This window comes from Aricia agestis, chromosome 10 (assembly GCF_905147365.1).
Source record: "Aricia agestis chromosome 10, ilAriAges1.1, whole genome shotgun sequence".
Classification (NCBI taxonomy): Eukaryota; Metazoa; Arthropoda; class Insecta; order Lepidoptera; family Lycaenidae; genus Aricia; species Aricia agestis.
Genome location: NC_056415.1, coordinates 9445 through 27472, shown reverse-complemented (window position 1 = coordinate 27472; position 18028 = coordinate 9445). Strand labels below are relative to the sequence as shown.

Sequence of the window (18028 nt, the reverse complement as noted above, 5' to 3'; positions counted from 1 at the left end):
ATCGATGCAATGAACATTTTAGTTCTAATACGATTCAAACATAGAACTAATCATACTTATTAGTTATTATGTTTTTGTTTATAGTTTTTAATACGTTAGAATATGATGTTTAATAATATTATCACTTGGTATAATAATAATCAATCTATCTTATCTTATAGAACTCCTACTGCATTTCTAATATATGTGACAAGTTGACAACAGAAGGCGCTCTAAAATAAAGGAGTTCAAGTGTACCGTGTTGGCCTATATTCCATCCAGTAAATGTATCAATGCAATCAACATTTTAATTCTAATATATGAAAACAGATGGCGTTTTATTCTTTACTTAAATATATTTTATGTATAATATTATAAAAAATCCAGAAATATATCGATGCAATGAACATTTTAGTTCTAATACGATTCAACAGATGGCGTTTTATTTTTTACTTCATTGTAACATAGAACTAATCATACTTATTAGTTACTAGCTGTTGCCCGCGACTTCGTCCGCGTGGACTTCAGTTTATAATGCGCGATGTCAACAAAATTGGTGTCAAAAGCTTTTATAAAAAAACACTGGTACCCCTTAAATCAATACAGCAGTGCAGTGTGCACACAATTATAAGTATTTCATTTTTTTATATTAAACTTTATATTTTATGCCAAATTTTAAAGCTTATTTAGCCCCCCAATTACACAAATTTACCCATAAACTATTTATCATTGATAGGTTTAAGGTTACGTCACCGCACAGATAAAGTACTGAGTTATTTAATACCGTAGAATAGATATAACAATCGAAAAAAATCGAAAATTAAATGTAAGATGATACCACCTCTTATAGAAAGACTTTTGAGCAAGCGTCAGCGCGATGTAGAAGACGCACGGCGCCATCTATTATGAATTTTTGGAACTAACTTAATTTGAACAAATTTACGCATTTTCACCCCCTGACAACCCTTTTTTCCAGTAAAAAGTAGCCTATGTCCTTTCTCAGGCTTTAGACTATCTATATACAAAATTTCATTACAATCGGTTCGGTAGTTTTGGCGTTTGGCGTGAAAGCGAGACTGACAGACAGACAGAGATACTTTCGCATTTATAATATTAGTATAGATTATGTGCACACTGCACAGCTGTTTTGGGTATTTTGATTAAGGGCCGCGCTACACCGGAATGTAAGCGGCGAGGCGAGCACTTTCAGCGCTGCCATTCCGGTGTAGCGTGGCCCTAAGAGGGGTACCACTTACCAGGGTTTTAAAAAGTTTTTAAAAATTAACACAAATTTTGTTGACACCGCGCGCTATAAACTAAAGTCCACGCGGACGAAGTCGCGAGCAACAGCTAGTATTAGTATATATTATAACGCGCGTATAAGGTGCGCATTGTAATGTTCAGATCTCCGCCTTCACAAATGTAATACTCGACTCTGTAACGTCACATTACAAGCGAATGCTCTGGCGAGGGAGCACCTTTATATTACAGAAATTATTAATTGTATAGGTGCTCCCTCACCAGGTGCTTTAGCACGTAATATTCTTATGTATAAAAATGGATTTTCAAATGTGTTAGTCGCGCTAAAACTCAAGAACGGCTGAACGGATTGGCCTGAAAATAGTCTTAAAATATTCGAAGAAGTCCTGGGAAGGTTTTAAAGTGACACAAAGTTCACCGGGACAGCTAGTAACATTATAAATTCGACTAAACATTACATTACAATACTACCTCCTAACCAACAAGTGTCTGCATATGTAGTGTTCTGTGTTACATTATATAACACAACCTTAAAGGCTCGGTTCTCCTCCTCGTGCTTGGCGTGGGATACCTACATCACTACTATGATAGTGGACACTCGCACACCGTATAGACTCACCCTCGTCGAGGTCGAAGATCTCCTTGGCGATGTTCTGGAACTTGTGTCCGTCGTACTCGGGCAGCGCGGACAGGCAGTACTCGTCCACGGGCTCGGTGAGGTACAGCACCTCCCGGCCGGCGCGCACGAGCCGCTCGGCGAACGGCGAGCGCTCCACCTCGGCGCGGCCCGTGCCCGCCACGTAGTAGATGTGGTGCTGGCCGGGCCGCATGCGCGACACGTACGCCTCCAGCGACGTCATGTCGGGGCCGTGCGACGAGTGGAACCGCAGCAGCTTCGCCAGCCGCGACCGGTTCGACGGGTCCTCCATCACGCCCAGCTTGATGCTGCCCGACGACAAGACTCAGTTTAACCCTCTACTATTTATGTATGCCTATATCTCTCGCGCTCTTAGTAATGATGCAATGCAGCGGTTAGAGTCTGAGAACTTATATTTTGTAATATCTATGGTGATTATATTGAGCAATAAAATGATTACATTTGTACTCTACAAATAAACTACAAATTCAAAATTAACTTTGGGTCTTACGATAGATGTTTAAATAAGTAAAGATATTTTAACGTAAATTATATCTGATCTGAGCGTTAAAATCACAGAGACACGTGCTTGCCACATATTATTTTCAGTTGGCACTGCTGACACTGTTGTTAGCGGTGCAAAATATGTTCTGTTCTGTATGATTAGTGTTATTAATATATTGTATTAGCGCCCAGCGGTTACTGGGCCCTCAAATAATTAATAATAAAAATTAGGCCCAAGTGGGCGAGTTAAATCACCGAAAATCTCGGTTGACATAGTGACACTCACTTGGTGGAGTACTCCTTCCAGAAGTGTTCGTACTCGTCGTCGGAGATCTTCTTGAGCATGTCGAGCGCCTTGCGGACCAGTTTCTTTTTGATGATCTTGATGAGCTTGTGCTGCTGGAGCGTCTCTCTCGACACGTTCAGGGGCAGGTCGTCCGAGTCCACTATACCCTGTATGAAGGCGAGGTAGTTGGGCATGAGGTCGTTAAACTCGTCGGTGATGAAGACCCGGCGCACGTAGAGCTTGATGTGGTCGGTGTGCGCGCCGTAACGGTTGAAGGAGTCGGCGGGCTGAGTGCGCGGCACGAACAGCAGCGCGCGGAACGTCACCTCGCCTTCGGCCACGAAGTGCGCGCGCGCAAGCGGCGCCGCCGTGTCCTTGGTCAGGCTCTTGTAGAACGACGTGTACTCCTCGTCCGACACCTCCGCCGGCTTGCGCGTCCAGATCGGCTTGTTGTCGTTCATCACCTGTCGATGTGATAATACGTGAGACGAGAGGAGATACACGACAATCAGAAAATCACCACCCTACATTAGGTGTGTCTAGACCCAAACATCTAATGCTAAGTACTGACATGCGGTTTTGCTCGATAGTTTTACTCAAAATCGAGTAATAATTACTGTGTGGTGGAATAATTTATTAAGTAAGCAAGTATGCAATGCCAGAGAATCAATACAATGGGAGGAAATTAAACTTTTTGCACCGTGACTCACAGTCTGAAAGGATGATATTGCATTTAAGTTAAAGAAATTTCAAGAAACGTTTTTGCACAGATTTGGGATTCCAGACCTCAGAGTTATTCCAGAAGACATAAAAATATGAGCAGTATAGTCTATAGAATTTTTAGAGTCTTAATAGATTTAAAACGTTTGCTTGATCTGATGATAAATCCCAGAGCCTTAGATGCCTTGCTCAGGATGTGATCTATGTGCTGGTCAAAAGTTAATTTATTATTATCTATGATTACTCCAAAGTCCTTAATTTCGTTCAAGACTAAAACCTATATCACACCTAACCTTATCAAGTTGATATTGAAAATGAATAAGTTTTGTTTTCCGACTAAAGTTCAGAGTATAGCATTTGGAGACATTTAGATTCAATTTATTAGGTTGGGGCCTGGGGGTAGCGCTGAGCGAAGCAAGACCAAGACCAAGACGAGGACCAGTCTTGGCCTTGGTCCTGCAAAAAGCAAGACTCTTGCAAACATTTTTCAAAACTTTTTGTGAACTTTTTAATTTTCTCAAAAAAACATTTTCAAACCTAAATTATTAGACTAGCTACATGATCTTATCTTAGAGAATGATTCTTGAATTGAAAATGTTATTTTTCCGACCCTTTTTTGCTCGTCATCAATAATGGCAACAACTAGGTACTTGAAATATTAAAATAATATAAATATTTAAGCGGGGCTCTCATACAAAAATCACAATTTTTGGCCTATTTTTGCTCTACAACGGTACGGAAACCTACGTGCGCGAGTCCGACTCGCACTTGGCCGATGATTTGTTTTTTAGTGTATACAGGTTTTATGTACATAAGAAATAACTTCATTCAATCCGGTTGTCCCTTGACACCTCTCAAGTATTTTTTTATCTAACATATGCGTGTGGAGTATCTATAGATTGGTCTTTCAAAATCATAGTGTTACGGACACCTAGAGCCACAGACAGCGTAAATCCGCTATTGGATACTAGATGGCGTTAGGTGCGCTAGTACATACTCGAATAGACTGTGCTCGAACTTTCTAGAAAAGTCTTGTTTACTTATTTACGTGAATCGGGCAAGGAACTTTCTGGAACTCGTCTCGCCCATATAAATAGCCGCAGATAGACGGCCCGGCAATTCAGTTGCGTCTGAGCGATATTCGAGTCGACTTCGGAGAGAAAACAAGTGATCTATAGTGAGTGATAGTGATAGTGAACCTACGACTCGGCTACGACCTAGGACAATGATAGTGCTTAGTGTTTTGGACCTTAGTGCTTTGTGTGTGTGACCTAGTGTTAATAAAGTCTTCAAGAGAGTCAGCAGGTATTTCTCTCCAAATCCTCGAACCCTAGCACGTAACAATATTGAGATTTCTACTATCATTTTTTTCTAACATGAATAGTTTGCGAGAGACTCTTCCAAAGTGGTAAAATCTGTGTCCCTCCCTCTAACTTCTGAAGTAACTTATGATAAGTTAAAAAATATATGACGTATATTACTATAAAACTACCAATTAAAATTGGTTTGAACGAGAACTAGCAAGTAGTTTTTTCTAAACGTCATGGCTCATGGTAAACCTTAATTTTACTTGCATTAAATCAACTGAAATATAAAAATAAATCAAAAACCTTTTAATTTCAAAAAATAAACTTTTTGCTGCTGCGGAACACTTCATGGGCTAGTCCAACTCGCACTTGGCTGGATTTTTGGATTCACTCTTGGTTGGAAGATCTTCGACCTTTTCGGCCGCCACGTATATTCCCAAATTTTTAGTTACATAATCAAAATAATAAAAACGGGACCCTGCAATTACTGACACATCGCTGCCTGTTCGTTTGCCTGTTTGCACGCTGTATTACAAGAACTTAAAATTCATGTTAAGTAGATAATATAATATTTGTTATAAATATTTTATCTTATTATATTATAGTCACTGCGACAAAATAAATTTTTTTAGCAATAGTCTTGCATGGAGCAAGACTCTTGCTAAAAATTATCAGATAGAGGCTTCTCTTCTCTTCAATCTCAAAATCTTAAATTCAAGGCCTCTTACTCCTTTGTCTACCAACCCGACAGACATATCCTTTTTAACTCCATCCCATTTTTTTATTGGACGACCACTTCTGTCTGTACCATATCCCCAACTTGAAAATACAAACATCAACGTCCTTCAACGTCATCAAAGAATAGAGAAGCTCAGGCAGCATTTTTGGAGTCGCTACTCTCAAGAATACATCTATCAACTTCAACAAAAACAACGTTCAAGCAAACTTCTTCTGGGAAACTACAAATTGGAGATATAGTGCTCATCAAGGAGTCCAACGTGCCACCTTTGCTTTGGCTCTTGGGTTGGGTTCACAAAGCTAATAAAGGGACGGAGTCGGTCGAGTTGCCGAAATACAAACAAAAAAAGGGCACTTTAATTCGGAGCTTCAATAACCTGTGCCCTCTTCCAATTCATCAATAAATAAAACAACATTGAAGATCATACTTCAAGGCCCGGGAGTATGTACGCGATTCCGCGATTTAGAGTAACCATAAACGGTTATAACTTTTAACGGGCAAAAAACATAAGCAATCCAGCCTACGTCAAGACGTCTTCCGGTCGTGTCATCTGGCAACACAGGAACGCTAGCAACACCGGATCTTCACTTCGACTTCTTTCTTCAACGTATTAATTTTATATTTATCTTATATTTTACATCTAATACAGTCCACAAGTTTAAAGTAATATTAACACAAACAAATGGTCTTGAATTTAAGATAGCCTATTATGAAAATCTCACATTTACCTAATTTGAATTTGGAATTGTCTTCTGTAAAATTAAATCTTAGGATACCAAAATCAGCCAGATACATTTTGTATAGCCCAAGAAATTTTATGACAAGTTCATACGTACTATAATGCGAAAAGTCTTTTTCCCCGAGTCCCGACCTATTATTAACCACACAGTAATTGATAAATGTATTATGATCCTCCTGTTAAATCCGACATTCATCAATCGAGGATATGTATTTGAGAATTTTGGTATCATCGGCGTACAAAAGTAGCTGGTAATAAACAATTAAAAATATCATTCAAGAAAATTACTAAGAGTAGAGGTCCCAGTGAACCTTGAGGGACATCAGAGGGTACTGCCACCCATCCAGATATAAATTATAAATCCGTTGAGTGCCACCGCTTGTTACCTATTACTAACATACGATGAAACCAGCAATAAAGATTTCCATGTATGCCTGCAGTCAGAAGTTTCTGTAGCAAAACACAGAGATCATGAAAGCTTTACTAAAATCTGTAAATATGGCATCAACTTGCAAACCCTTGTCCATATATAATGGACATAATGGATAAACCAACTCTTAATCAATGCGTAAACTTGTTTATAAACCAAAGTTTCAAATATTTTAGCAAAGATGCATAGTTTGTATATAGGTCTGTAGTTCTTACCTCCCACTCCCACACGGTCTTCTCGGTCTTCCTGGTCTCCTTGTCGTCGGCGTCCTCGACCTGCGCGTCGTCGTCGTCGGCGTCGGCGGCGGGCTCGACAGGCTCCTCGACAGTCTCGGTCCGCGAGGCCCACAGGTAGATGGGGAAGTTGATGAACTGCGAGTACTTGCGCACGAGGCCGCGGATGGTGTCCGGCTGCAGGAAGTCGGCCGCCTCCTCCTTGAGGTGCAGCGTGATGTGCGTGCCGCGGCCGAGCGTGTTTCCGCGCGGGTCCTCCGCTACGCTGAACGAGTTGGCATCCGAATCCCACACGTGCTGCACGTCGTCGTTGTGCTTGGATACGACGGTGACGCGGTCCGCCACGAGAAAGGCGGAGTAGAAGCCGACGCCGAACTGGCCGATCATATCGCCGGTGTCGCCGGCGGCGCCGTCGGCGTCCTGCAGGCGCGCCAGGAAGTCGGCGGTGCCGGACTTGGCGATGGTGCCGAGGTTGTTGACGAGGTCAGCGCGGGTCATGCCCACGCCGGTGTCGATGATGTGCAGCAGACGATTCTCGGCGTCGGCCTTGATGCGGATGCTGAGGTCCGGCTGCGCGGCGAGCACCTCGCGGTCCGTCAGCGACAGCAGCCGGATCTTGTCGAGCGCGTCCGAGCCGTTGGAGATGAGCTCCCGGAGGAAGATCTCCTTGTTGCGGTAGAGGGAGTTGATAATGAGCTTCATCATGCGGTTAACCTCGGTCTGGAAGGTGTAATTCTGCGCGCGCGCCTTCAGCTCGCGCTGCTGCGCCACGCTCAGCCCGTCCGGCGAGATCGCCTCCTCTTCGCGCAGGACCGCCTCCGCATCTGCATACCCACCATTACACTTATTAAAAATTAATTTGAAAAAAAAAACAAGAATCCGAGTATGTCTCAATAGTTTGCTTTTCGACATTACAAAATATACCAGTTGCTTTTGAAAATTACAGAATATTATTAAGTAAAACTTTTTTCCCAATCTAAACCTTTAAGGCCCACACCACTGTATCCATACTAATATTATGTGAAAACGCTTAAAACTAATTTTGACGCAACAGAGTTGCGCATCATCTAGTTGCTTATAGGCTGGGTCCCGACCAAGCTTATAAAAGCGCCGCCAGCTAGGTTTTGTCCCGACAAAACCTGTGTTTTATGTAGAATGGTTAGCTTCATCAGTGCTGAAATTATTATTATACTAGGCCCAGGACTATTTAACAACAAACTATTTTATTTCCATATTAGGGTCGAGAGTAACTACTAGCACGCGACACTCCGGCAGGAAAGGGCGGTGTTCCCATGGCCGTATCGATTCAACAAATACACGATTCGTCGTCGGTCTGGGAGTAGTGACACGAGCGGGGTACACCACATCACACATGGAGAGATCGGCGGAGATGGAGAGCGAGGCGGCATCGCGGGCGGACGCGGGGGGAGGGGGGCCGCCGTTCCAGCTGCGATTCGCGCCGCGCCGCCAGCTAGGTCGCTCCTACGTATCATCAGTCAAGCCGATGGGTTTGCGTGAGTATACGGTTTCGAATGAGCCGAGAATGCTTTTAACTGCCGAGACGGCCCGAGGCCCGAGGTAACGCCCTAAAACGCCCCTTCGTTCTAGCGGCTATTGTGAAGGTGAAGATGTCCGGGTGCGAGCGGGGGGCGGCGGGCGGCGTGGAGGGTGTAGGGGAGGAGGAGGTGCTGCGTGTGGGGGAGCTATACCGGCGCGGACCGCGGGACAGGTACCCGGAGCCCCTCACCACCACACACCAGTGAGTCGTTAACGTTCAAATATTGTTACTGATGGCCACCCTTGAGGCTTTTATCTTCAGTATACAACTTCAAATTCATTTAATTACAGTTAACTTATTAATATTTGTCACCGAGTGCCGCTATAGGAGTTCAATCTAACGTTACCATAAGAAGTTTATTGCTCCCTTAAAATCTAACAAATATGAAGCTATTGCCAGCATAATCCAGAAAAATTGCTGTAAAAAAAATTGATTCATTTCTATGTAACGGTTTTGCTCGATCGAGCAATCACAATCGGGTAAAAGCCACGGCTCGGGCTTTCGTCCATACATTCAGCATTACTCAATAGTTTTCTCCAAATCAATATATTTAATTCCATCGAGCCAGCTCGATGCAAGTCTTTGAGCTGGCTCGATGCGAGCCTTCGAGCTGTGAGTTTTGCGGTCCACACAGTAATTATTCTATTTGGAGTAAAACTATCGAGAACAACCGAACCGTATGTGTGTACTTAGCATAACAAATACTTTCAGAATGTTGATACTACTGGTGCTTACCACCGGTTCCGGGTGTATATTAGTAAAGCCACCACTTGTGTTGTATCTATTATGTTTTATATACAGTAGACCCCCGTTAATCCGACAAACATTTTGCACGGCCGTGTTGAATTAGCGAATTTGTCGGATTATAGAGTACTGCCTACATTTTTAGGGTTCTGTACCCAAAGGGTAAAAACGAGACCCCATTACTAAGACTTTGTTGTGTGATCGTCTGTCTGTATGTGTGTCGCCAGGCTGTATCTCAAGAACCGCTTTAGCTAGACTAGGGGGGCTCCCATACAAAAAACACAATTTTTTGTCTACTTTTGCTAAGATAAAAAAGATACGAATAATGTTTTTTTTTAATCTCTGTTATCAATATTATTAACTATTGTATGGAGAATTAAAAAAAAAAAGATATTACTTAGACATTATTATTTTTTTAATATATTTTTCATGGGTCGAAAGTACCCAAATTTAAGATTATTCGAACCTTTAAAAATTCATATCTTTAAAAATATTAACTTTATCGTGAAAAGGGAAATAGGACCTTTTTTATTGGTACATATTTCAATAAAGAATATAAAAAAAAAATGTTAATAAATTAATTGAAAAATAACAATTCCTTGCAATTGTTTAAACAACATTGCACCGGGTTGCGCCACGGCAACATGCATTTATATCATCAGAAGGGCAATTTGAAGAGGATCGCATAAAAAAATTGAGGTGGAATAGTTTCCGGTGCTCATGCGCCGACTCGTGCTGCACTATTAAGGCGAAGCTTCGTTTCTGTCAAAATTATCATGAACAAATCAAGATGGATATTTTGGCAAATAAATATATAAACAAAAAGATTTCCGTGGCTTTTGGAAAACCACTAAGCAGCTCAATTCGAAATCGGGTGTTCCGGTGAGCGTTGATGGTATGAGTGAGCCGAAAAACATAGCGAATATGTTCCTGAAACATTTTAGGGTTCCGTCATCCGTATCAGCTGATGAGGGCGACAGTGGTGGGACTGCCGGGGCCGATAGCTCCGTCCAGGTACCGGCGCGTGTCACAGCGAAGGATGTTGCTAATATTATCAAAAGTATGACACGAGGGCGATCATCCGGCGACGACAGTCTCAACATTGAGCATTTCCAGCATGCGGGTCCACACTTGCCGAGACTTTTAGGTCTTTATATACGTTCTGTATAATTGCGGCTCTTCACGATGGGCCAGCGTAGTGGGCCATCACGATGGCCCAGCGTGTGGAGGACGTAGTGGCGTAGGATGGCCGTTGGCGCCAGCGCTGGCCGTGGAATGGCGGCGGTGTCGGTTTTTCGACCGCACATCAAAGGATGATGGCCCAGCGATGGCGGTACGCGTCCACGTTGGCGATACGACAGTCGGTGCCTGACCGCGGTCGAGTGAGGGCGTCGTAATTCGTATTACAATTTACGAATTTCATTCAAAATGACGAGTACGTGGTCTCATAATGAATGAAACTATATTAATACTAGATGTCCCGCGCGGCTTCGCCCGCGTAAATTAGAAATTTTACAGAATCCGTAGGTACATTTTCCCATAAAAAATATTTCCCCCGTTTTTCCCACATTTTCCTGAGTTTCTTCTGTCGTATTAGTCTTAGAGTAATAATATAATATAACCTTCTCGATAAATGATGAGTCTTACTCGATAAATGATCTATCTAACACTGAGATAAGTTTTTAAATCGGACCTGTAGTTTCTGAGATTGACGCGTTCAAGCAAACATACTCTTCAGGTTTATAATATTAGGTAGATATAGATTTTTTTTAATTATCGCTTGACAAACTCGAGTCTCGATCTAAAAGACTATGAAATGGTATAATATGGTAGTGATGATGATGATGATGAAGAATGTAATTTGCATAGTAGCATATACTTTCTGTTCTTAAAACAACGCCGAAACTCCCAAACTTGTATCTATAAAGAATCAGGAATTCTCTCAGTACCTTCCGAACCACGGTATACCAGGTATATCTCGGTGCAAAATCTTACTTGTTGGTAGCATATGCTTAGAATACTTCTCACGAAACCGAAATCACCATATGTTTCCGTATAAGTTTTGAGGAGTTCCCTCGATTACTTATGGATCCTTCATCAGATCACCACTTTTCTGAATATAATACCAAATTAGGATGATACCCTATAGGGTATCATCCTAATTTGGTGTAAACTCCGCCGTTTGTTAACCGATTTTCAAAATTTTTCTTTTGGTATATATACCAAAAGTAAAATTTTGAAAATCGGTTAACAAACGGCGGAGTAATCGTTGAATATAAGAAAACGAACATAACACCTCCCCCATTTTGAAAGTCGGTTAAAATTGTAGCCTATGTGTTATTTATTTAATATTTTAATCATCACATGAATTGAATAACAAAATTTTTTTCAAATTAATCGTAGCACCATCTGTCAGGACAAACTAAAATTTAAATATAATAATATTGAATGCGATGATAGCGCCGTCCGCCGGATCTAATGTAAAACATTCCAAAATCAACAACTCCTTATAAATAAGAAATTAATTGAAAAAACATTTTCCAGTAGACCAAACTATAAATCTAAACCATTCTCGAATCTCCACGAACACACACAAAAAATTTCATCAAAATTGGTCCAGTCGTTTAGGAGGAGTTCAGTCACATACACACGCATACAAGAAATATATATATTAAGACTAGATGTCCCGCGCGGCTTCGCCCGCGTAAATTAGAAATTTTACAGAATCCGTAGGTACATTTTCCCATAAAAAATATTTCCCCCGTTTTTCCCACATTTTCCTGAGTTTCTTCTGTCGTATTAGTCTTAGAGTAATAATATAATATAACCTTCTCGATAAATGATGAGTCTTACTCGATAAATGATCTATCTAACACTGAGATAAGTTTTTAAATCGGACCTGTAGTTTCTGAGATTGACGCGTTCAAGCAAACATACTCTTCAGGTTTATAATATTAGGTAGATATAGATTTTTTTAAATTATCGCTTGACAAACTCGAGTCTCGATCTAAAAGACTATGAAATGGTATAATATGGTAGTGATGATGATGATGATGAAGAATGTAATTTGCATAGTAGCATATACTTTCTGTTCTTAAAACAACGCCGAAACTCCCAAACTTGTATCTATAAAGAATCAGGAATTCTCTCAGTACCTTCCGAACCACGGTATACCAGGTATATCTCGGTGCAAAATCTTACTTGTTGGTAGCATATGCTTAGAATACTTCTCACGAAACCGAAATCACCATATGTTTCCCTATAAGTTTTGAGGAGTTCCCTCGATTACTTATGGATCCTTCATCAGATCACCACTTTTCTGAATATAATACCAAATTAGGATGATACCCTATAGGGTATCATCCTAATTTGGTGTAAACTCCGCCGTTTGTTAACCGATTTTCAAAATTTTTCTTTTGGTATATATACCAAAAGAAAAATTTTGAAAATCGGTTAACAAACGGCGGAGTAATCGTTGAATATAAGAAAACGAACATAACACCTCCCCCATTTTGAAAGTCGGTTAAAATTGTAGCCTATGTGTTATTTATTTAATATTTTAATCATCACATGAATTGAATAACAAAATTTTTTTCAAATTAATCGTAGCACCATCTGTCAGGACAAACTAAAATTTAAATAGAATAATATTGAATGCGATGATAGCGCCGTCCGCCGGATCTAATGTAAAACATTCCAAGATCAACAACTCCTTATAAATAAGAAATTAATTGAAAAAACATTTTCCAGTAGACCAAACTATAAATCTAAACCATTCTCGAATCTCCACGAACACACACAAAAAATTTCATCAAAATTGGTCCAGTCGTTTAGGAGGAGTTCAGTCACATACACACGCACACAAGAAATATATATATTAAGATTTAATATTTTAATCATCACATGAATTGAATAACAAAATTTTTTTCAAATTAATCGTAGCACCATCTGTCAGGACAAACTAAAATTTAAATAGAATAATATTGAATGCGATGATAGCGCCGTCCGCCGGATCTAATGTAAAACATTCCAAGATCAACAACTCCTTATAAATAAGAAATTAATTGAAAAAACATTTTCCAGTAGACCAAACTATAAATCTAAACCATTCTCGAATCTCCACGAACACACACAAAAAATTTCATCAAAATTGGTCCAGTCGTTTAGGAGGAGTTCAGTCACATACACACGCACACAAGAAATATATATATTAAGATGATAAAGGTATATATACCAAAAGAAAAATTTTGAAAATCGGTTAACAAACGGCGGAGTAATCGTTGAATATAAGAAAACGAACATAACACCTCCCCCATTTTGAAAGTCGGTTAAAATTGTAGCCTATGTGTTATTTATTTAATATTTTAATCATCACATGAATTGAATAACAAAATTTTTTTCAAATTAATCGTAGCACCATCTGTCAGGACAAACTAAAATTTAAATAGAATAATATTGAATGCGATGATAGCGCCGTCCGCCGGATCTAATGTAAAACATTCCAAAATCAACAACTCCTTATAAATAAGAAATTAATTGAAAAAACATTTTCCAGTAGACCAAACTATAAATCTAAACCATTCTCGAATCTCCACGAACACACACAAAAAATTTCATCAAAATTGGTCCAGTCGTTTAGGAGGAGTTCAGTCACATACACACGCACACAAGAAATATATATATTAAGATGATAAAGCCGAAAGTTTGTATGGATGTTTGTTACGAGTACTTTTGTTACTCTTTTACTCAAAACTACTGAACGGATTTTAATGAAACTTTACAATAATTATTATAGCTTTTACATTATACATATATGTACATAACTCCTGACTCTTTAAAGATACAATTTTGGGAGTTTCGGCGTTGTTTTAAGAACGGAAAGCATATTATGCTATTATTACATTCATCATTGTCATCATCATCACTACCATAAACCATTATTTTCAAGAGAAGGTTCATATTAGGAGGGAGGTGATACGAAGTTCACCGGGTCATCTGGTGAAGTCATAAATTATTAAAAATGCACGTTTTGCACTGTCGCAATGGCTAATGCTTACACGTACATCGTGAACGACGTTTAGATCACAACTGAACACGGCCATCATGTAGAGGTGTTGCGACCATTGCACAGCCATCGCATGCGTGTCAAACATCTCCATATAAGTGTTGCGCAATTTGGGTTTCGATCTAAATTATACTACCGAATGTGCAATATTGTCGCTCAAACACACCGTTAGGTACTATGTATACACAGAGGAAGACACCGGTGTATGCAGCCTTTCTAGACCTATCGAAGGCTTTTGATTTAGTCAAATACAAGGTCCTCTGGACTAAATTGTGAAGGGCAGGAGTACCCGAACCGCTCATCCGCACATTTGAATATTGGTATAGCGAGCAGACTAACCAGGTTAGGTGGAGTAGAGAGCTAGCCGAGGTGTACAAGCTTGAGTGTGGCTTGAGACAAGGTGGACTCACTTCGCCTTCCCTATTTAACATCTACATAAAGTCATAAACGATCTGATTGAGGAGCTGAGCAGTGCCGGTGTCGGCTGCTCGATTGATGGCGTTTGCATGAACAGCATCAGTTACGCGGACGACATGGCACTGCTTAGCCCGTCAATCAGCGCACTCAGGCGACTGCTATCGATTTGTGAGACCTACGCGAGTGTACACGGCCTTCGATATAACGTCTCCAAGAGTTAGCTTTTGGTTTTTAAGGTGGGTAAAGCAAAATCTGTGCATGTTCCACCTGTTACTTTAAATGGGGCCGCGCTTAAAATAGTCATTTAAATACCTGGGACATATCATACACGAGGACAGAGATGATGATGATATGGAGAGGGCAAGAAGAGCGTTAGCCGTGCGCTGCAATATGCTAGCCAGCCGGTTTGCGCGGTGTACAGTGGAGGTCAAAATTGCACTTTTTAAAGCTTTTTGTCAACCGCTGTATACCCTGTGGGTGGCATATACGAGGCGGGCGTTTGACGCTCTTCGTGTCCAGTACAAAAACGCTTTCAGGATGCTGCTGGCGCTCCCGCGATACTGTAGTGCATCTGGCATGTTCGCTGATGCTAGTACAGCGTCACTGATGTACAGGGTTCGCGGGACTGACAACAGCATACTGAAGGCGATATGTAGACAAGCCGACGGCGCGATAGCGGCGCACTAGGAACACGTCCATGTCACCAGTGCGCCGGTACCGTGGCGCAAATACGGCAAATAGGTAAAATTAAAAATCACTGTGTATTGTTTTACTAACAAAGGAATAAGATTATTGTTAATACTAACCTCTATGGACTGTAATAGTCTGCAATAAACATATTTTTTTTATTGTTTTTTATTTAATTTTATTTTAATATTATTGTTAATAATTAAATTACACATATAATGTCTATATATGTGTAATCTAAATTACACATATAATGCCTTTATGAAAATTCCGAGTGCCTACCTGTTGCCGTTATTGATAACGACCAAAAAAAGCCAAAAAAATCACGTTTGTTGTATGGGAGTTCCCCTTAGATATTAATTTTATTTTGTTTTTAGTATTTGTTGTTATAGCAGCAACAGATCTACACAATATGTGAAAATTTCAGAATTCTAGCTATAGCGGTTCTTAAGATACAGCCTGGAGACACACAGATGTACGGACGGACAGACAGACAGACAACGAAGTCTTAGTAATAGGGTCCCGTTTTTACCCTTTGGGTACGGAACCCTAAAAAGATTGGCCAAAATAATGTTTATGTACCTAAATTAACCAGTGATATGCTGTTGGATTACAAGGGGCGCCAGATTAGGCAGGGGCCGGATTAGTGTGGGTCTACTGTATACTATTCAGTTTGTGTCAATACATTGAAATTTACAATACATACATTTTTTTTGTCATGTGTGAATACAATACGAAATATGGAATTGGATCCAATATTATAAATTGAACTAATTTTAAGATATGGCTGGTGGTGGGATTACTCGTTTGGGGAGTCCCATGTAGAAGACAGAAGACTCAAGCATCACATACGGGACTCAGGCTGGATGAAGGAGCAATTGAGAGTTCTCATAAATGATGCAAGCTACAAACGCTTGTAAGATAACTTAATGAATAAAATGTTGTAAACTATTGTGTATCAATCACACCTAAATTCCTCTCTATGAAAATTATTTTACTACAACTGATGTAGTGAGTGATGTAGTGTGATAAACATTTTGTATTGGACATTATCATAATCAGACCACAAAAAATAATCGCCAGATTAGATTGTGTATTGAGGAGCCTTGGGTTAATTTATTATACAGGGATTAATCATTGATAACAGCTGGCGGAGTCCACATTTCAGGCCTCAATCTTTCTTTTAAATTGATGTCACCCATTAGGTACATTGTCTAACTTAGTGCCCCTGAATATTTCCCAGATTTACTATTAGTTTATCACACAGGAACCAATTTTCTGCCATACATCTACTATGCCATCCTTTCCTTGGACTGTAACCAATAACTTTATCGGTTACATATAATTTTTATGTTCAAATTACCGAATTTTATAATTTCGAATCGAAATTCGAATTATATACATACTAGCTACCTACTTCATACATTCTTATTGTTATATTTTGTCAAAAAAAGGAATTTCATACAATAAGTATTTACTATTTATCCATGAATTCATGACTGGCCGAGTCGAAGGGTTGTGTCGACGTTACCTGTGCGAGAACCTTCTCTGGAGGCGCCGAGATCGGCGTCCACCGTCACCTCCTCAACGCTCCCGACGCCGACGCTCTCCTGGGCCGAACTCCATCCTGAACATCAAACGGAACCGATTAAACTCGTTCTCTTGCAAAATGTTACTTACAGTTCGACTTATGGTCGTTCGGTCGCAAGAGAGTTGACGTTGAATGCAGTGAAACGTGAATCACTCACCTGAGCAAAGCAGGACGGCCACCCCTATCCACACCAGATGTTTCATTCTCACGTAAACTAATTACAAAATCAGTTTTAGTTCTTATAAAAATTAAAATATGCCGAAAGCCGGCCGTCTCTATAACGAATGTCGTCGAACCCGCTTGAAAAAACAACGCTACTCTTCACTTGAGGTGACCAACTACGATCGTTCGTGCTTTTGAGATAATTCGGTAGGATTAAATAGTTGGCTCAATCCGAAAGAAATTTCTTTTAACCAGTGACGTTCGACCACGCAATTAAAACGACCAATGAGGTGTCTCAAAAATACAAATGTCTCAATTCCATTGGCTAACATATTTGACACTGGCATTAACGTTGACACACATTTGACAGACGCCATATTTTGACAGTAGGTTTTTTTAATAGCTTAAAAACTGCTAACGTAATCTAGAGAAACGTTTTTTTTAGGTTTGGTTGTGTGTACTTATTGTGCTGTAATTGAGGCTGGTAATGCTGATATTGTAGTGCTCGTGTCGGTCTTCCGTCCCACTGGGTTATGAGAGTAAAGGAATAGAGAGTGCTCTTGTGTACTGCGCACACGCTTGGGCACTATAAAAAATTACTCCTGCGTAGTTGGCCTGGTTTTAATGAAACCGGCCACCATCACCGAAACCCAGTGTTGCCAACTTAGTGGAATTTCCACTAGATCTGGTGGTTTAGACGTACCTTTCGGCGGGAAAAATTTGATTTTAGTGGCTAGTGGATTTCTTACGGCCGTTCCCAATATTTGATCTATCTCTGGTTTTGCCCTACTAGAGATAGGAATAACTCACATTAGACATTAGAGACATATATTTTATGTCAATTGTGAGCTATTCCTATCTCTAGTAGGGCAAAACCAGAGATAGATCAAATATTGGGAACGGCCGTTAGTGGATTAGATTATTTAAGTTAGTGTTAGCTTCGAAGTTAAACCACTAGTTTTTTTTATTA

The 18028-nt window shown here is 40.2% G+C and overlaps 1 protein-coding gene across 3 annotated transcripts in view; it reads right to left on the bottom strand.

Annotated features, from left to right (window-relative positions):
- LOC121730824 (endoplasmin homolog) overlaps positions 1-17244 on the bottom strand; it is a 28787-nt gene extending 11543 nt beyond the window's left edge. For all 3 annotated transcript variants that reach the window (XM_042119997.1, XM_042119998.1, XM_042119999.1), the window contains exons 1-5: positions 17054-17244; positions 16837-16932; positions 6817-7658; positions 2667-3130; positions 1859-2184 (exon numbers count right to left, since the gene is read on the bottom strand). In XM_042119997.1, the coding sequence (XP_041975931.1) occupies positions 1859-2184; positions 2667-3130; positions 6817-7658; positions 16837-16932; positions 17054-17099 (1774 nt within the window). In that variant the 5' untranslated portion in view covers positions 17100-17244. The remainder of the gene's footprint in view (positions 1-1858; positions 2185-2666; positions 3131-6816; positions 7659-16836; positions 16933-17053) is intronic.
- Between the last annotated feature and the right edge of the window lie 784 nt (positions 17245-18028).